Source organism: Colias philodice, chromosome 10, assembly GCF_061535455.1.
Source record: "Colias philodice isolate Cphi_HAF_F1 chromosome 10, ilColPhil1 Martin Lab GWU primary, whole genome shotgun sequence".
Lineage (NCBI taxonomy): Eukaryota > Metazoa > Arthropoda > Insecta > Lepidoptera > Pieridae > Colias > Colias philodice.
In genome coordinates, this window is record NC_143095.1 from 5,581,621 (window position 1) to 5,603,377 (window position 21,757).

The 21,757-nt window shown below is 33.3% G+C and overlaps 2 protein-coding genes across 2 annotated transcripts; both read left to right on the forward strand.

The window, feature by feature from the left end:
- The first annotated feature begins 14,459 nt into the window (after positions 1-14,459).
- LOC149485197 (uncharacterized) lies at positions 14,460-18,816 on the forward strand. The gene is made up of 2 exons (XM_089699680.1): positions 14,460-16,506; positions 16,624-18,816. Exons 1-2 carry the CDS (start codon positions 14,497-14,499, stop codon positions 18,814-18,816), a joined length of 4,203 nt encoding a protein of 1,400 aa, XP_089555806.1. The 5' UTR covers positions 14,460-14,496.
- Positions 18,817-18,880: 64 nt separating this feature from the next.
- Positions 18,881-19,693, forward strand: LOC149485198 (uncharacterized). Its single transcript, XM_089699681.1, has one exon. It carries the CDS (start codon positions 18,881-18,883, stop codon positions 19,691-19,693), a length of 813 nt encoding a protein of 270 aa, XP_089555807.1.
- Positions 19,694-21,757: the final 2,064 nt, after the last annotated feature.

The following is a 21,757-nucleotide window of genomic DNA, read 5'->3' on the forward strand; positions in this document are numbered from 1 at the left end:
TGAGTAAACGAGGCGCAAAAATAATATCCTGCATGTGCAATTTACAAAAAAATATCATTCCAGTTCACTAGATCAAAAGAGGGGAATCTTATTGCATAAATACGTACCTACATATATACGTTAATGGTATGACAAAGTAGAAGAGATAGAAGTAAATCATTGCATCTTGTTTCAATTTAATATAAATACTCCATTAATAATTTCAACCCATAAAAAATATTATAAAGAATATTTAAAAATAACAGCCCCAATTTACAATCGCGGGCTAAACTACAAAGACTCGTCAAACACAATCAAAATCCCAAAATTATTGTAAACAATACGAGATCCCTCAGGAACCCAATCAATTACAACAATGAACGCAGAAATAAAATTAAACGCGACTTCTCTGAATAAAACCGATAACAATCTTTGTTCCAATTGGAATCTTAAAAACACTTTCAATTTCTTCAATTACTTAAAACATTCCCAATTGGTGACTTTTCATTTGTGATGTTTAACCAGGGGATCGATCTTTTCGATTGACTTGTTCAGATCAAAGGGCGGAGGGCTAAGAATTAGTGAAAGTGGGAGAACACAAGGAGCGATGCTTCAAGGGGCAAGTGATTTCCTACTTCTATAAAAATCATAACCACTATTTCGAATATTCTGCATATTTCGTGATCATTCCGTATTTGTATATTTGCATAAAAATTTGGTCCTTTACTGTGTCATAATGATTATTAGTTTCCATTTAATCTAGTTAAAAAAGGTTGCGTTGATATATGAATATCCATAACACATGCTTTGTTAAAATATTTATTCCTTTGTTTGAAAATGATGCATATAATAAAAATTTTGTCAAAATAAACTAAATTCACCAGTAAAATTAATGTGCAAGTGCATGTCATAAAATACTTTCTAAACCGTGCTCTCTTTCAACATTATAAAGTTTTTCAAAAATAATTTTTAGTATCGCGTCCTAAGTGAAAATGATTAAAAATATTCTCAGAACATCCTGAAAGCGGGGAAATATCAAATGCTTACAAAAACTTGCAAACACGGCTGAAACCAGTTTCACAAGCGTCAATAAACGAAGCATTCATATTAAAAACAAAAGCAGTTAAAATGGAACAATATAATGCAAAAGCTGTACGTGTTAATTGGAAAACGGTTCATTTTTTACATTGACGCATACCGGAGCGCCAATTACTTGACTCCTGGCTTCGTCTGCTAATTGTGCATCACAATGCGGGGACCACTCCGTCGTTTGCTATTCAATGAATAAATAAATAGCTTCAATAACCAGACTGTTTCTTTATTTAGATGCTGAATTTGTTTTCAATTTTTTAATTAACTACAGATTCGTCTCTGCATAGATATCAGTTGTCTGTAGTTTTAGGATACGGGAAATTAAACGTAAATAATACGGTATTGGTTCTTTATTAATTTTCGAAAATAAATAAATAATTATTTAAAATTAAACTACATATAATATATTCGATGGGAACAAGACAGAAAATAAATATTTTTTGGCACAAAAATAATTTCTGTATGCTAAAGAAATGTACTACTTAAATACAACAGATGAATGTAAATCGCCTAAAATTAGCCAAAGTAGTTAATTATAGTTGGTCTGACTGCTTCATTTGCGCTTGTAGTTTAGCATATTTACATAATCCAACACGCACACAGCACTTAGTACGTAGCGGTAAGCGTTATAGCTTGTAGCTTAGGTAAATAACTATACATTAACACTTATTAACAGGCTTTCAGGATTTCGTATTAACGGACCTTTTATTTTATTAGTTACACACATAATTTAAGAAAATTATTTTTTTACTAAAAAAACTATTCATCATTTTTATAAATCTTCATTTCAATTAGATATTTGACGTCTTAAGATGTGGTTTTTCTCCAAATTAAAAACGATTATTTTATAAGTATATAAAATTTAGCTTAATTCTTTGAAATGCCACATTATAATTTCTCTTTTTTTTTGGAAATTCACTCAAATTCAAATTATTTCTTTCTTTCTTTTACATATTTAGGTCTTAAACAAATTTGTGATTGGAACACTCCTAGCAAGCAAATAAAATGCTCGTGTCAGAGGTTATGCTCTTCCTTAACACTTATTTAAACTAGTATTTTAGAAGCTTTAAATAGCTGATAGCTGACAACTTGCTGTTTCATATGTTCACTAAATCGATCATATTATAATGTAATTATATTATATATTATATTAGTTATAATGTATGAGAAACATGTCCATGATAAACAACAGGCAAGGGCTTACCTTTGCCTGTTAAGTACTAGTTTTTGTACGAATTTAACATTTATAAACGGATTATGGATAAGCCGAATTAGATGTAAGCAAGTTGCAGGAGCATTCGTCGACTGGAGCAATTTCCATAACTCGGGAGCTAGTCTTAACGTCGCATCGTAGATTTCACTATATCCAACTGCAATTACACGATATGTGACGGATACGATACTACATAATTCATTTTAATACGTTTGTATTACTTTCATCTGTATGTTTGCAAATAGCCGACTCCTTTGCATTCGATTCTGACCCACTTTAAACGAACAAATTTAATTCAAACTTTGTACACTTATCAAAGATCGATGACAATGCAATAATTTTATGAGATCAAGCGTGCTATTTTATCTATAATATTAAGTATTTAATTATTTTTGAAATGATCAGAAGCTACCTACGGTACGACCGTACGAGGTAACAAATAAATGCAGTTGAATTGAGAACCTTCTTTTTGAAGTCGGTTGAAAATAAAATTCCCCAACTAATATACTATGTTTAGAATGTAACCCTGTCTGTTTCTGTGGCTGTCAGCTGTCACACATGCGCGTGTTGGAAAAATACATGCTGCAATTTGTTGTGAAAACAAAATAGTACGGGGTGAAACACGGTATAGGGATAAGCTATGGATAGAATCGCTCTTTGTCATACTATCAGGGTATAACTTAATAGTAAATACCAGTTTTATGAGTATACAATAATCAAGAGGCTTTGCTATATAATGAAAAAAAAACCCTTTCTACTGCTACAAATAATATTGTTTGTAGTAAATTAGCTTACATACAGGTTGATTTTTTTAAAAAACTCTAGAGTCTAGAGTATAATAATTATGAAAATAAATCGGTACAGAATATCGTAACGATTAAACGGTTCTACGACGTAGATTCGTAGCGCCAACCGCGATATAAATATTTCAGTGCAGGAAATTATGCTTTACCGATACTGTACCGGTACTATAGCATTTGAATAGAGCCAGTGTTTAAGCCGTATACCTATTTCATATTAAATTGACGCAGATAATAATAAATTATATTCCTAACGAATGTTTACGTAAATAATAAACTAGTTTTCTGCGAAATAATTACCCTATTTATGAGATAATCTTACCTAATATATATTAAGTGAAACCATTCGTAGCTGATCACGATGTTTGTAGGATATATTATTATAAAAATCGCACAAATGACGACTGTGCATATTGGTATAAAATTAAATAAAGCTCAAAGCTTAATAAGCTATCATCTATTGATTAAATGCATAATGCTGTTTTAAAATATGCAAACATAATATCTAACGATGAATACGAAACAGGCGCGTGAATTCAAAATGTGCATTACGTATTTACAACACGTTGATACGGAAATTGCAGTTTTGTAATATTCAAGAGAGGTTGGATTAATATTAAATTAAGTGATGGGCGGGAGCGTTGTGCGGACGGCGTTTCGATGGTATTATCTGGTATATATGACTAAACTATTTATTAATACATGTCGGTTATATATTTAGAATTCATACCAACTATGGATGAATGAAATTGAATAAAACGTAGATAAATTATGTGTTGAAAAGTTAAATATTCTATCTCATTGTACGTTGTGTGTTTTTGTTTTGAATTTGTCCTTTATATTGGATGATATCGTTTCGTTTAGACACAAAGATATTGATAAACGAATATCGCAATTATATTAGATTAATAAATATGAATAAATTAAGAAAACCATTTAATAAATGGATGTACAACTATACAGTAGTATTAGTGAAGCTAAATATTTTATTTCAATGCGAAGTTTTCTAGTGATAACCCATAAGTTAAATATATCAACCAACCGTTACTACAATGTTACATATTTCCTTTTAACCATTAAAAATATATTCACTATTATGCTGTTGACTTATGAAATGAAACACAAGTGCAAAATCGTAACGAGTGCACAGGCACAGGGCTCAAGGGAGAGCGTCAGAGAGTTAGGCTGAATGATTTGACACCTCCCTAGAGGTTCAACCCTTTCAACCGTTTGAGGGATCTATCATTTTTATCAATGATTAATGCATAGTATTCGTCTCTTATGTTAATTTATATAATGAAATTGTAACGAATTTGTTAGTGTACAGCTGTTGTGTTTAAACTTTCTTGAGTGTTTGGAAGTACCGGTTTTCGGTTGGCCTTTGTTCTTGTTATCTTAATTATAATTAGGAATCTCTTTATTTACTTTTATAATTTAGATATCATAGAAAGCTTTCGATGACATTATTAAATCTGAAATTTTATTTTGATGACGTTTTAGTTTGGAATTAATACAGTAGCCTATTTTTAATTATACACGTAAGTTGATTTTTAAAATAATTTAATAGGAAATATGTTGTTAGATATTCTATTTATTTAATACAATAAACTATAATTACAGTACAAACATCTTACATTATATACCTTTACATTACTAAAGTTAATCGTCTATATTCAGACAAGTGGAATAATAGATTTTATCCATCCTATTCTGAACTCGTTCGCTTATACCAAATGGATAAACTTTTAACAAAAAAAACCGGTCAAGTGCAAGGAATAAAACTATTGATTCAAACTATAAATTATTTTGAAAGTCATCCAATAAAATCCATAATATTCTGATAGTTCTTGAAGAGTTCATAAATTTCGTCGTAGATTAAGTATCTTTGATTTGCGACACAATATATTGAGACATGAAAAACTGGGAATATTATTAAGTAAAATTCAGATTTTTTCTTCGTAATTGTATACAAAATGCTTATTACTGTGTGATAGCCTAACGTGCTTATATCTGAATTAGGCCACACTTAGTTTGTCACATAATTTTTTCAACACGGCCATCTTGCAAAATGGCTAAACATCTTCACTTTTCACACGAAGGCCGTCACTGGACGTATCAAAAGATTCGCCCCCGAGCTATCTGACACTTCCACAACTTCAATCAAAGACTGTTTTAAATATTAAAAGCTCGTTACTCTAATGAATCGTATCAGACTCAGAAATCTTTCAGTGTGAGAGATGCATCAATGCTTTTCGGTGTCTTACACGTTTCAAGAAGCCTTTTGTTCGGCTTAAAGTTTTGCCTTTGCATATATGAAAATATATATTTGAGTCTGCATCCTTTGTACAAAGAAGTTGTTGGATTTTCGCGTGCTTTTGTTTGAAAAGGAGGATGCAAGTTTTTGTTAACACCTGTTTTGAATGTCCGAAGCGCTCACACGAGTAGGAGTTTGCTGCGACATGATTTTTCTAAATGTGAAATGTTTATTTTTACATGCCAGGATGTTTTTCGTTTTTGAAAAGGCCGATTTCAGAATTTTATAATAGGTATTCTATTTATATTTTTGCTCTTTTTTCAGTTTTGTTTATTTTTTGCGTGCATTTTCTATTGAAGGAATAAAGGAATGTTGATGAAAGACAAAAAAGAGTTCCACGCGCTGCAAAAATTGCACCATCATTCATTAATATTCATGCTATGCATCTACAGTGAATGCAAAGAAACGCAATATACAATTGAGGAATAATAGAAGTGGAATGTATTATCCTTCGATTAAAAAGAGGACAATTACAAACGTAGAAATTTCAAATGATATTCTAATTCTACAGGATGAAGTGGGGCGTAAAAATAAAACGTAGATTTTTCTCATATAAGATATTCATAAAACCTTTCACATTTCCGGCTTCGAATATGAACTGAAGGTTCAATTCATCATTCTTTATCCTTATTAAGGTTCAGCTTTGTGACCCTCTCTTTTTGTTCGTCACGATCCATATTCACTTCAAATATTTTGACCTTTTGAATCTCTTATTAAAATGTGTCATGTCTTACGCATCGATATGCATAGTAAAATAATTCTTTACCGCAAAATGAAACTTTAGCTTTTTATTTTATCATCATAACCACAAAAAGGTGGTTCATTGCTCACCGTCCTGAATATTTTTACTACGCCTTTTTTGTTATGTCACATAACAAGTCATTACACATTCTTAAAGTAAATGCTACGGTATTGAGTAATACTTCAAGGAACTGAAAAATTAAACTTGTCTTGAACAATATTTTCCGCGTTCATGAGCTCGTGGAACTTCTCTTGTGCAAGTTAGTATAAGTTTCGAGGGTACGTGTATGTAATGGATTATCTTACTTGTTCAGGCAAGCCTTTTGTATTAAATAAACTTCAAACTCGTGGATTAATCACAAAGGAGCATTCTCAGGTTTGTCAGTAATTGACTATCATTATATTAAGTGGACGATATAAAATCTAAACCAATTAAGTAATGAAGCCCAGGGCATTTTAAAAGAAATGTTGTGATTCAATTATCGATAGTAATAATTGAAGTTATCTAGACAAATGGAATGAATTCGTATTTCGGATAATCGTTGTATCATTAAAATCAGATGATTAGAAAAAAAATAAGGAAAATTCGAACTCATTAATTAATAACCATTATATCTAGATACATGAATCATTAACAAGAATAAAACAATCAATACAAGAACCTAATAATTCCCAACGTTGGATCTAATCCAAGACGCTACAAAGGCGTATTATGAGCATCGACAGAGATACGTGAGTGTCTTAAGTTCCAAAGCGATTGATTCAAAATACGGCGGCCGATCGGGTTGATGAGGTGGAGCGTAAAATGAGTTGTTCGCATCACCGCGCCGGCCCTCTGCCAACACTCGCCAGGGAGGGATCCGGGCTACCCTTATTAGTTCTGTATTTATTTTCACTTAACCTGAACAAATGGGTGAGGTAGTGTGAATGTCACAATCAGTTACCAGTCTGTATGTGGATAAGAGTGCGTAATTTTTTATTAGATTCAATTGGTTAGATTAGTTGATTACTCTCTTCTAGTTCTATCACGTTGTATGAGTTTAAAATAATGAATGGTCATAGAGATCCATTTAATGAAAACAAACAATAAAGCTCTGTTTTGGTGTATCAGTAAAAAAACAAGTGTATAAAGGGTACTTAGCTTCACTAAGAAGAGTTATACAAATGTTGGCACATCAAAAGAATTCTTCATGTCCTGTAATTTAGCCAGCCTCGGGACTCGACAATGCACGTCGCTTGGCTTGACCCAAATGAGCTTTCCGAAACGAGGACTTCATACATTCATACACTTTATTTGCTTCTTTGCAACATTCATGAGCATTATTTTCAACGAATTTAAAAATTTGAGTGCGCTTGTAATTTTTATTGCTTTAGTATCCCTTTAGGCATATTAAGCTGAGCAAATAATGGCGTAGCAACAAAAAAAATCTCTTATTCGAGTTTCTAAATAAAAATTATATGAATAATCTCTGACCTTTACTAGAATTTGTAAAGTTTATTTTAAGGTACATTATTCTTTAAGGTTAAGCCAGTAAATTAGGTCTCGAGTCCGTCACCAGCAACCGCCAAACATCTATTGTCTTGCTCGTAAAACGTACAAAGATTTGTTCGGAAATTTTGAGCGTCTTAGGTGCCTCTGTAAACTTGTTTTCATTACACTGACTTATTGGAAGGAGTCCAATATTTTTCGACTCGATGCGTCCTGACTGCATATAGTTCCGAGTGTTTTTATTGCTATCGACAAGAATATTTTCCGGTTCGATTTCATGTAAGTAATGCATTGTGCGTCTCAACGGATAGTTTAAGAAGTTCGTATGATGGTTACGTAAACGTCTAGACTGGAAATGATTTGTATGCACTTTAGTTAAGTCGCTATTTTCAAAACTTTAGTTAATGGCTGCTTTATGAAACTATTTGCATATAAAATTTTAAATTTCCTATTGAAGATAAATTTTAACATGGAACTTATATTATGGAAGATGAGTGTAGTTCTTAAATCTTAGATTCATATCAAATTATTATAAATAATCAGCAAAACAGGAGTATATTTTCAAATCTCGTTTCTCTGTGTAAAAAAAAATAATTACCGCATCGTTGCGATTGATTGTACCTAACAGAACTTTATTCCTACAAAGAAAACAAAACGAAAGTGACTCGTTATTTGAAAGCAAATCCAATAGTCATAAAAGTAGTCACAGAACATAACAAATCAAGCTGAAAATGGACCGTGGACGTCTATAAAGACAGACGATATCCGGCATCCATTTCAATATTTCCTTTAGGGCAGTTTTTTGTCAAGGAAATTTATCGGTTAGCATACTGAGGGAAACAATACGCTATAGTTCTTTGGATGCGGGGATACATCTTTATCTAATGGCTTTTATTTAAATACGGCATAGGATATATTGCTTGTCTCTATGATTTTGATAAAACAATTTTGAGATTTGAAAAATCGCGGAAATTCATGATAGTCAGATTAATATAACTATATTATTTTATTTCTATAATAATTGCTCTACAAATCGTTGAGATTAGTATTAGAGGCTCGTGTTATGAAAATAAATGTTTTACGTCCAGAGTTTTATAGGTATTATAAGAATAAAATTTGGCAAATATTTTTGGATAATCATTGCAAAAATATTACCTATTTTCGCATTTCTATGTGTTAATCTTTGTTCAAATTTCATTTCCGTCCTAAAAAGTATTTTACAAACAGGCCACAGAGTATATATTTATTCTTATAATGTCTTGAAGTAGTAGGCAATTTGTGGATAGTGTAGTGATAAAAATGTTATCCCGTACAGAGTACAATTTAAGTGTCGTTTAAAGGTCTTTAAATTCGTAACGAGCCACAAATCCAGACAATGTTACAGTAGGAAGATATAAGATGTTAGAGCGTTTATAGCGACTTTAAACTCATTAATGTTTCTAATTAAAGGATCTTGGCTTAAATATAAATACCTTAACGATACTGCTTTAAATGTACATTGCTAATTTGCAGTTATTTTATTCAATATTACTGTTTAATGATAAAACGTGTATCTAACATGAAACAATACAAGTTACATAAAAAATGAGAAAATATTTTTTTAACAAAAATGCTTTTAGCTACAAGTCTTATAATTATTAAAAAATGATTAAACTGTGTAACATATTCATATGTGTAACATATATCTTTCTTTCTTTCTTTCTATCAAAATAATTACCTCCACGTATTGTTGAAAATGGGTTAAGCTATTTCAAAAGTTTCTTTTATAGGGATCTATTTCAAACCCATACAATCCTGTCTTCCTGGCGGTATTCAGGTTTCACAATGACCCTTCACAATAAGGTGTTGGCTGACTTGAATGCGCAATGAATGAATGAAGAGTATGAAATACGCAATGTTAATTAATTCGCTTATTCAAGAACCATAAAAATGACTTGATCGCCTTTGGCTAAAGGATAGCGTAATTGGAGGGTGCATTTACAGACATTTTTGTCTTCAGTGCCGGATATGTTTTATTTTTTTTTTGTTTTTAATATTGAATTATTATTACTTAGATTACATTATTGAGTGACAAACAGTTATTTGTGTATCTGAAAGTGTGAGTGCAAAAGTGATGCATTCTCTATACTTGAACAATAAAATGTACCTGTAGTATCAGGAAAAGCTACGAATATAACTTAACATTCATTTGAAGATTATTGGGACATCCGCCGCGATTTACGTACATTTTTGAAAAATATATACTTTACATTATATTTTATATATTTTGCTTAGTAATTAATTAAGGAGCAAAGAGCAAATTACAAGTGAAATGTCTTAAGCATCGGCTCGTGACTAATTCTTTTAGAAGCCAGCTAATGTATTTTTAAGACGTCGCCGTCGCGTCTTCGCTTGCTTAATTAAACAATCCAGATATCACGACGATTGTCCATTTTTGTACAGTTTTTACGTTTTAAGCAGTTTTATGGTATTCTGTAAAATGATAAAAGTCATTTAATAAGAGGCTGTTGAAATATTTTATTTTATATACGATGTATAAAAAAACATATATTTGTTTACCGCACAAAGCGTTTTTTCCGCTGTTTTTGGTTTCAGATAAAAGTGGTTTTTATGTTATTGCAAGCTATATTTGCGTGAAAATAAAATTTTGTCAAAATGCTTTTGTTAATTTTGCTTTTTCGTGTTCACAGCAGTCTACACTAAGGGTACAGGTAATTTTAGGTATACCCACTTCCACCACGGTGGGTTGTGTTGTACCACTTAAATATTTTAGAAAATATCTACACTTTACATCTATTGCGTTTATTACCTAATTACCGGTTCTTCAATTAAACTACGAAGCGAACTATTCCATTGTTCGAGCTACCGATTAGACCAGTTACGAAACAGAACTTTAATCGTATGAAGATATAAATACAACTTAATATTTGTTATTTAGTGGAATGTTAATTAAGTTGAAGCAAACACAGACAGTCAAATAGCAAACAGATTTAATTAATAGAGTACGGCCGTGTCTTAGGATTAACAGGCTCTTGTCTTGGGCAAATAGATGAGAGCCAGCTAAATAAGTCAGGGTTTAAGTAAATACTATTTCGCAGTACACAGTGACATAGTTTCATATGGAATGTAATGTGTATGAACTATGAAGCAACCTGTATACTTATCTATCCAGTTGGTAATTTTAATTGCAGGTAATTTGATGTGCCATATCGCTTTCTACTTTCAATTAAAAAAATACACAAATCGGTCCAGCTATTGACACATGTCTTTAAGGTCTATAAGGAATATACGAATTAATTTTGATGTAGAGAGATAATTAAATTAGGAAACTCTTCTGAACAATAAATCATCATGTTTGATCAACACATTCAAAAACGAGCCATCTCTTTTAGATACACATTATACACACATTCGATATCTACCATGCTAAGGCTATCGAAATCTCCAAGTTACCATGTCGAAGCATTGGCCAGCTTCGAGACAGGTGGTAGACGCTTCCGGGGGCTATAAATCAAGCTGCTTAGAATTGCGGTATCGTCCGATTCGGTCCACGCCTGATTAATGTGCCAGATTTCACGGAACATGTTTGTAAGGAAAAATATTTTCACAAAATAAAATATTTCACAAGGTACAATAGGAACACTGCAATTCCTTGGTGTTTTCTTTGTGATTGGAGCGAAATAGAAGCTAGGTTTTTGGTGACGTATGGAAATTCAATTTGTCTATAAGATTCTTGCTTGGCAATTGTTATTCTTCCTAGACACTGACTGAAATTGATTTGGAACTTTCATAAATTGTTATCTAATAGAACAAACTGAAGTTATAATTTTCTATGAATGTCCTATTTGTAGTGTTAACCATTATCTCTCCCTATCAGCATCACATCTAATATTTGTTACTAAGCATTTATCCATTCGCATACTGAAGCTTTATAAAAGATATATCACCTGAGATATACCCTTAAATTGGGGCATTCAAGAAAAAAGCGTAGGTGATATTATGTCACTGACTGAAAAGCGGTGTTGACCACATAAAATTAAGTTTTCTTCGGCCGCCTACTCCTTTGCTTGACATGCTAAATTAAAAATAGTAAACTTATATTTCAGTAGCTAGTGAAAACAATTTCATTTTTAATACATTCATCAATCATGATACACAGACATAAAGCTTTTAGACTAATAAACAGTCCTTTTTCATAATCTGTTTCAAAATACAATTAAACACTTAAGTCTGCAACTTCTCCAGTTATTTATATTCACTCGTATTTTCCCGCCCTCTCCAGATAAACTGACTACGCTTTCTTACGACAAAGCTAAGTTTTCAGTTTAACGGCTTGAAAATTATCACCCAACTTAAACTTAATATTATCCTTTGCAAAAGGAAAACATTTCTAAATAAGTGCTCTGAAGTATTTTTAATTTACTTGTAAATTTTTTATTTTCTTGTTTTTAAATTCATTTAGTTTTTAACGGCACTTAATTAGGTAATGCTGCAAGTAGATATAATTTTATTCATTAGCATTTATTATATAAAAATCTCCATTAGAATTCATATATTATGTAGTTGTTGATCAAGTAATTGACTAAATATTGGCGTTAAATTTTAATAAATCGATACATAATAATTTTTCTTACTAAAATAGACTGAGGTTCGCACATATAATAAAAACTCTTTTACATTTACTCAAAACTGTTCAGTAATGAGATAAGTAATTGTAGTAAATACCTCTGTAAACCAGATGGTCGTGTTTATTACCGCATTTAAATTTTTATTGTATTATTTATAAATTAACAGACGCAATATAATGTTATGGGTGGGCTTTGGACGAGAATAATTGCGATTCATGCGTGTTCAAAGCATGGATGGGATGTTGATTCGATTACACCGTTACATACAAAATGATGGAGATAATATTTTTTGTACTTGTAACTTTTGAGATTTATCAATTTCAATGCAAGATTGTTATAATTTTTTTAAATAGTTCGTTCGTAATAGATACGGTAATACCTTCTCGTATCCATGTAATTTTATTTTATGGAAAATTACATTTGTAAAACAAGAATAAGCTAATAAGATAATTTTCGGCTCAATTTGGATATTTATATTATTACATCAATAGTCGATAAGTATATTATACTTTTCAGTACCAATCGAAATGATGAATTTCTTATTAGATATTATTAGACTCAAATTATTTATACAATTTTATTTGCACAATTCAAAACACAAAGTCTCTTCTAGTAAAATTGTCCTGAATAGTTTTATTAGGCTTTCACAAGAAAAGTAAGTTCTTATAGTGCGATAAGAGATCTTAAACGCGGACACTTGCCTTTATTTCAGTGAAAATCCTTCTTTCTTTTATCTTAATCTTTTCTTTGGTTATGTAAAAGGGTCCGGATGAAAGTATGGATGGATGGGTTCGAAATAATGTACCTTTAAAAATAGTTTATCTTTCGGCCAATTGATCACAAAATTATCATAGGATATAATTCAAATTTATTTAAAGAAATAGATATGAATTAAAATAAACGTAGCTACATGAAAGTTCAATAACTTTATTCAATGTCTATTTTAAAATTTTCATATCAGCATATGTCTTGGCTATGGAGAACAACTTCAGGAAACTGGCATATCAAAGACCAAGGATCGCTATGCCCATCTGCATACATTTCACCAGCTAAATAGTTTAGATATTATATAGGTAGATATTAGGAAGCAAGAAGAGGGATGATGATGATTATTCAAACAACCCATAAAACTTATAAATCCTTATCTTTTCACCAGCAATTATGTATACGACTTCGTTATACTATAAATGGTTGCGAATATAAAAATGTAGCGGTGTAATAAGCGGTATTTTTAATAAGTTTATTACCATCCGCTACTAACGAACTGCAGCGAGCGGGACACAAATTGACAATAAATAACAAATGGCTGCAAACCCCTTTGTCTATAAATCTAGTTACACGATTCCTTTATTATATTTATACTGTTTGTGAAATGTGTCTTTTCGAATGGTGTATTAGTGTTATGGTCGATATTTTCTAATTTTTCATAGTATTTTGGTATCTTGGTAAGTGTTTACGACGTATGTTTTTCGACCTACCGTCACTTTATGTTATATTTTTATTGTTCACACGAATTGCGATTTGTATTGTCATTGCTCATTATCATTTGTGTCATCTTAACGTTTGTTGGAAGGAATTAAACTGAAAGCGATACATAAAAAACGGAGTTTTTGTTCATGGTCCTTACGATTGCCGGATATAAGATATAATATATAACGATACTGGAGAATACTGGCTTTGGAGTTACGACAATATCGATGAAATTATTATTGGTGGATTACGACTAATAGTACGTACATACAACTATAACGGTCAGCGTTACATCGAGTTGGGTGTTCTATCATCGTGTCTTCACATCTGCATCTGGAGGTTATTTTGTGTATAAGTGCTGTGAGTGAGTAAATAAGTGGACAAACCGTGAGTACATTCGAGATATCATAATACATAATTGGACTTTAATATATTGGGACTTTAAGTTTAAATCGTACATAAAACTTGCTAATTGCAAATTGCTATTACAAATAAATTGATTTGTACATTAAAGATTGACGTGTTAAAATATAGGTCAAGGTCACGTAGCTAACGTGTTTCGCTGAAACTTAAAACAATTATAGTTAAGTAATAACCTACTTATTATAATCTGTGAATGCGTATCAGTTTATGAATATTGTACATATTTATAAATCTTTGTCGGATAATATCAAGTTAATATATTTAATTTATTAGATTACATATGTACAATATTTAACCTATAGATATTTGTAAAGTTGTTTGTATATTAATTTTGTTTATTGTAAAAGATGGAATCTTATATTAAAGTGCAAAACAATATATATGATCGAATTACAAAAGCTAGATCTAATTTTAAGAAATCGCCTAAAGAACGTTTAGCGAATGATGCGTATTTATCGACAAGATTAGATGCGCTTGAAGAACTTTGGTCTCAGTTTTTGCAAACTCACACGCAAATTATTCAAGTTTCGGAAAGTGATAAATTGAATGCTACTACTTATGTCAAGGCTGATACATATGGCAATTGCGAAGAACAATACATCGATTATAAGTATGAGTTGCGGGAAGCTCGAGCTAATTTAGCGGTTAAATCAACCACTGTACATCATGCGCCAGATGGCAGCACCACAGCTTCAGATTCGAATCAACAAGGTTTTAAATTACCAAAGATTACTATTCCACATTTCTCCGGGAAATATGCAGAATGGACGAGCTTTCGAGACCTGTTTTTGTCACTGGTACATAGTAACCCTACATTGGATGACGTTCAACGTTTACATTATTTAAAATGTCAACTCACTGGAGAAGCGGAACAGTTCTTGCGACACATACCAATAACTGCAGAAAATTATAATTTATGTTGGAAACAGCTTGAAGATCGGTACAGCAACAAAAAGTATCTTGCCAATTGTATCTTAAAGAAATTTATGAATCAAAAAACTGTAACAACTGAATCAGCTACAGCGTTACGCGAAATATTAGATACTACTAATGAATGTATGTTTGCACTTAAAAATTTGTCAATAGATGTAAGTACTTGGGACACTATTGTTATTTATATTGTAAGCTTAAAATTAGATTCCGAGTCCCGTAAGCAGTGGGAACTGCAAAGTAGTAAAAATTGTAATTTGTTACCAACATATAAAGAATTTATAGAATTTTTAGAAATCCGCTCACGTTCATTAGAATTTATTGATCCTAAGGTAGCTAAACAAAATAGCCAACAATATAGAACTAATGTTACTCCGAAAGCGTTTCATATTTCAAATTTAAAATGTATTTATTGTTCTAATGATCATCATTTAAGAAATTGTAAAAGTTTTTCAAGAGAAATGACTGATACTCGACGGAATTTTGTCCAATCACATAATCTTTGTTTTAATTGTCTTGGTGCAGGTCACAATGTATATTCGTGTCGCCAGTCTTCCAGGTGTCGTATTTGCAAGAAGAAACATCATTCTTTACTACATCCCAAAAATGTATCGCTTCCGTCGGAGCCTCAAATGAGTGAGGCAGAATCAGATGCTAAGGAAACAACAGCATCTACATCAACACAGGTAAAAAATATTAATAATATCAGAGCCTGCTTTTCACGTTTCAGTGGACAAGTTTTACTTGCCACCGCATTAGTTAATGCCAGGTCACACACAGGCTCATTGATCACGTTAAGATGTCTCATTGATCAAGGATCACAGGCTTCATTTTTGACTGAAGCTGCAGTTCAACTTCTTGGGCTAAGAAAGATTCCACACAAAAGCTCCATTATTGGTTTGGGTAGTGACCACTCAAGTTCTGTTGCCTCTAAAGCGAGGGTAGAAATTGAGATTCAATCACGCCATTGCAACTTTAAAATTTGCGTCCAAGCTTTTGTGCTCAATAAGCTCACCTCAGTACTTCCGGAAAGGAATTCTGTTGTTAATCTTAGTCCTGAAGTTTCTAAATTAGTTTTAGCAGATCCTTTCTTTGCAACACCAAATAAAATTGACATGCTCCTTGGAGCAGATGTTTATGGTCAGATTTTGCTTGAAGGTCTGATCAAGGATTCACCCAGTGCATTAATCGCGCAAAATACACAGCTGGGTTGGATTCTATCGGGTCCAATTCAATCCAGATCGAGCTCCAGCACTATTTGGTGCAATCATATTCATCAAAATGATGAATACGAACTTATGAAGAAGTTTTGGGAGCTTGAATCGGATCAATTTGCCTCTGATAAATCACTTCTTACAGAGGAGGAAATTAAATGTGAGAGTATATACACATCAACTACTAGGAGAGATAGTTCAGGACGCTATATAGTTAATTTACCATTTCGAACCGATGATCCAAATTGCAAATATGGTAATTCAAAGGCTATTGCAATAAAACAATTTAATCGGCTTGAGAATAATTTATTAAAAAATCCCAAACTTAAGGCTGAGTATGCTGCTGTCATAGAAGAATATAAAAATTTAGGTCACGTGGAAACTGTGCCATCACATGAAGAGGATTCAGCTGATGCTGTATACTTACCTCACCATGCAGTGATCCGAGAGGATAAGGATACTACCAAGGTCCGAGTTGTCTTTAACGCTTCTTGTCCAGGAACCAATGGCATCACATTGAATGACGAACTCATGGTAGGCCCATCGCTACAACCTGACTTACGTCACATTATAATGCGTTGGCGTCAATATCCAATTTGTCTTGTCGCTGACATTATAAAAATGTATAGACAGGTAAAAATATCTGAATTACATACAGATTTTCAACGTTTTGTGTGGCGCGAAGATCCAGATCAAAGACTGCAGCATCTGCGCCTCTTACGAGTTACCTTTGGAACGGCTTCAGCACCTTATCTCGCTGTGAAATCATTACAGCAAGTTGCACACGACGATGGAGTAAAGTATCCGCTGGCTGCTGAAAGGGTACTTCATGATTTTTACATGGATGATTTTATGTCAGGCTGCTTTTCTGTGGAAGAAGGTAAGCAAATTTATAAGGAAATAACACAGCTTCTCCAAGGATGTGGATTTGTCTTGCAAAAATGGAGTAGTAATAGCGAAGAAATACTTAAAGAGATTAATGAAGATGTTGAAGATCAAGCAGAAAACCTGAAACTAAAAATAGATGAAATCATGAAAATTTTAGGACTTACCTGGAACAGAAGAACTGATGAATTTGAATACTTAGTACACCTTCCACCGCTCTCTCCTCCTGTAACAAAAAGAAAAGTTATTTCAGAAATTTCTCGATTATTTGATCCTGTCGGTTGGCTTGCGCCAGTAATAATTTCAGCCAAAGTTTTTATACAGAAATTATGGCTCTCGGGAATTGAGTGGGATGATGAACTTCCTCCACAATTACTGAAGGACTGGCTCAAGTATAGAAGTGAATTAGATACCCTTACCAAATTTAGTATCCCACGCTGGATCAACATCAATAATGATGATAAAGTTCGCGAATTGCATGGCTTCTGCGATGCTTCAAATGTTGCATTTGCGGCAGTTGTGTACTTGCGAGTGGTTAACTCCAATGGGAAGGTTAATGTTGCATTAATCGCTTCCAAAACAAAGGTAGCGCCCATTAAACAAGTTTCGATTCCGAGATTGGAGCTTTGTGGAGCTGTACTACTCACAAGACTGCTACTAGAAGTGTCTCAAGCCATGAGTATGGAGAAATCTTCAATTCATGCGTGGACCGACTCACAAATTGTGCTCGCTTGGCTTCAAGGACAACCTAGTCGTTGGAAAACCTTTGTCGCCAACCGTGTGTCGGAGATTATTAGTTCGTTGGAACCGCAGCAATGGCAGCACGTATCTACCAAGGATAATCCTGCAGATTGTGCATCGCGTGGCGGTACGCAATGGGATGTTCAACTCTGGAAGGAAGGGCCGAAGTGGCTGCAAGAAAAGGATATAAATTTTACAAGACGTCAAATAGAAGATACACATCTAGAAGAAAGAAAAATGAAAATTTGTTTAATAAATACTTACGGTGATGAAGCAGATCCCGAAGAAGAAATATACTCACGGTTTTCATCTTTGAGAAGACTGCTCCGGGTTACTGCACTCTGTAAAAGACTAATTAAAAGGATGAGAAAAAAGGAAGTAGAAGATCAGAAGGATTGGATAACAAGTTTTGAAATAAGAGAAAGTTTAAAAGTATGTATTAAAAGATGCCAAGAAAAATATTTCGGTGAAGAGCTTGCAGATTTAAGAAATAAAAAAGAAATAAATAAAAAAAGTAGACTTACCTCACTTAATCCAATAATTGACGAAGACGGTATTCTACGAGTAGGTGGCAGACTGCAGCAGGCAATCCTTAGTGATGAGAGAAAACATCCTATCATTCTTCCGCGCAAATCACAGTTTACAACTTTGATTATTGCGGATGCTCATGAGAGAACATTTCACGGCGGTCCCCAATTGATGCAAAATTATTTGCAATCAAAATACTGGATAATAGGTGCGAAGGATTTAGTACGACTGTGTGTTCGTAAATGCGTTCGTTGTGTACGATATGCCGCTCGCATAAGACACCAGTTGATGGGACAACTACCGGTTGAAAGATCTACTGCTTGTCGACCTTTCTTAAAGAGTGGAGTGGAGCTATGCAGGGCCTATTAATATAAGAACCTCTAAAGGCAGAGGTAATCGGTCATTCAAGGGATATATTTGCTTATTCATTTGTATGGCTACACGCGCTATCCATCTCGAAGCAGTAAGTGACCTTACAGCTCAGGGATTTCTAGCAGCGTTTAAGCGTTTTATAGCACGTCGCGGTCATTGCGCTGAAGTATGGAGCGATAATGGGACAAATTTTGTGGGTGCAGCACGAGAACTCAAATCTTTATATGCACATGAGAGGTCCAGTATAGTGAAGGAAATTGCAGATCAACTGGCTACAAATGGGACTGAATGGCATTTTATCCCTCCCCATTCCCCAAATTTTGGAGGACTATGGGAGGCAGGGGTAAAATCGACGAAACATCATTTAAGACGAATTGTTGGGAATTCAACTTTAACATTCGAAGAAATGACAACATTACTTTGTCAAATAGAATCTTGTCTGAATTCTCGGCCTATTTCTAAAATTACTGAAAATCCAGACAATCCAATCCCACTGACACCAGGACACTTTTTGGTGGGAGAACCTCTGGTTTTACCCCCTGATGTCAATTACGAAACATCCAATATCACAAATCTCAGACGGTGGCAAATGACTCAAAAAATGACACAAGATTTTTGGCGTCGTTGGTCAAATGAATATTTGACTCAGTTCTACCATCGTTATAAATGGAACAATATTGTTCCTGAACCTACAATTGGAGATTTAGTGTTAGTAGTGGAGGATGATCTTCCACCTGGAAGATGGTTGTATGGTATTATAGTTGAAAAACATCCCGGATTGGACGGAATTACGCGAGTTGTCAGTCTTAAATGTAAAAACAATGTAATTAAACGTCCTGTTTCTAAATTGTGTTTTTTGCCAATTACCAACTAATGTTGATTTTTTTTGTTGGCTCTCGAGCCTCATATTATGTTCGTATTAGCACGTATTAGTAAGAAAGCATGCAATGTGGTAATATTTTATTTTGTATTTTTTCTGTATTTGATGTTAAATTCGTGTAAAGACTTTCGTTAGTATTCATGTTTTGATCGGTTAATTGTATTAAGGAAAATTTTGAAAATTTGTCCTTGGTGGGCTGTATGTTTACGACGTATGTTTTTCGACCTACCGTCACTTTATGTTATATTTTTATTGTTCACACGAATTGCGATTTGTATTGTCATTGCTCATTATCATTTGTGTCATCTTAACGTTTGTTGGAAGGAATTAAACTGAAAGCGATACATAAAAAACGGAGTTTCTGTTCAGTAAGTTTATTATTTGTGATATTAGTAACATATTATAAAATCACGCTGTTTTTCTTAAAAATAAATAATGAGGCTCTCATTAAATTATAACACTTTAAGGGCTCAATATAAATTGTAAATAACGGAAAATTATTCAAGGGAAGTCATTATATTTTAATTTATACTGAAAATCAATTTTGCAATTAAAACCGATCTTCTAGGAAGATATTGTTACTTAAAGTAAACTCATTATCGTATCCAATTGAAATTGCTTTTGTAACACATTTAACAAACACAGCTGCACAAATTGTAGGAAAGGATTTTATTCAATTAATTAACTGAATCATTTTCTTGTATAAACACGGACCAATTAAAATCATCACGCTTGCGTGTAACGATGTAGATCCAACTAGGATATCATATTGTTCCGAGTATAATTATTTGGGAACGAAATTTGTCAAATCAAACGTAACAGTTTTGTTTTTAAAACGGTTCCTTTAGGCGCGGGTCAAACACAAGCGGCGCGGGCGCGGGCGTGCCATAAGCGCACCTCTTGAATCTGTTTTGCACCACGTCCTTCTTATACATTTTGTATGAAAGAATTTTGGAAAGGCGACGAGGTGGCACGCCACGGTTGCGCCGCGGGCGTACCGCAGGCGTACCGCAGGCGCGCTTCCCCCATCGCATCCAAATAGAGGTCAATTCACGGTCATAGACAATCAAAAACAAATCGGGTGGTAGGAGACGGTAGCCTGTCAGTCAAAAATGTGTTCTCTCTGTGTGGAATTATATAGAGCTGCTATTACATACCCTTCTTCGTTTTGTTTTTAAAGGTGAATTGAATTAATCGATGAAATGATTTACACAGGTGATGGCAGTAGGGAAAGTGAAAATGAAGAAGAGCATAATGAAAGTTCCCATATTGTATTTACAATGTCAGAAATAAAGATAATCCTGATTTTGATTGTGTTTTTTATTTATTTGTAATTGTAATAATATTGTGGAATGATCAGTACTGTAAATACTTTTGAACTGAGATTTTAATGATAAGATTTATATGGTTTAAATGTAAACCTGTGTTTGAAAACCATATTTTATCTATACTAATATTATAAAGAGGAAAGGTTTGTATGTATGTATGTATGTATGTATGTATGGTTTTCACGCATAAACTAGGTACTGGACCGATTTTGATGAAATTTGGCACAGATAATCTTTAGACCCTGAGAAAGAACATAGGCTACCTTTTATTGCGAAATATGTACCACGGGCGAAGCCGGGGCGGACCGCTAGTACAATATAAATTTTGTGTTATTTTAACCTTCTTTTCTTCCATCATTACACCAGTACTACTTTAAAATTACTTTAAAAGTACTATAAAATTTTCCAAGTAAATTCCAACATTTCCAACAAAGATATATTTGCAATCGTGGGGTTATCCTCGCTATTTACTTACAAGGAATTATCAAAACAAAATCGTTACTTTCAAATTAATGTTAATCTCTTTTAGCACAAAAACATAATTTTACTAAATTATGCATGAAGAAAATGCATTTAACCACTCTATATAAATATCATTTTCGGACGCCAACAGCGCGCCGGCAGCGCGCCCGCGGCGCGCCGGCAGTGCGCCCGCGGTGCGCCCGATGCGCGCCGCGCCGCTTGTATATGTCCCGCGCCTTAAATTACTCTACGCACTACAACGTATTAT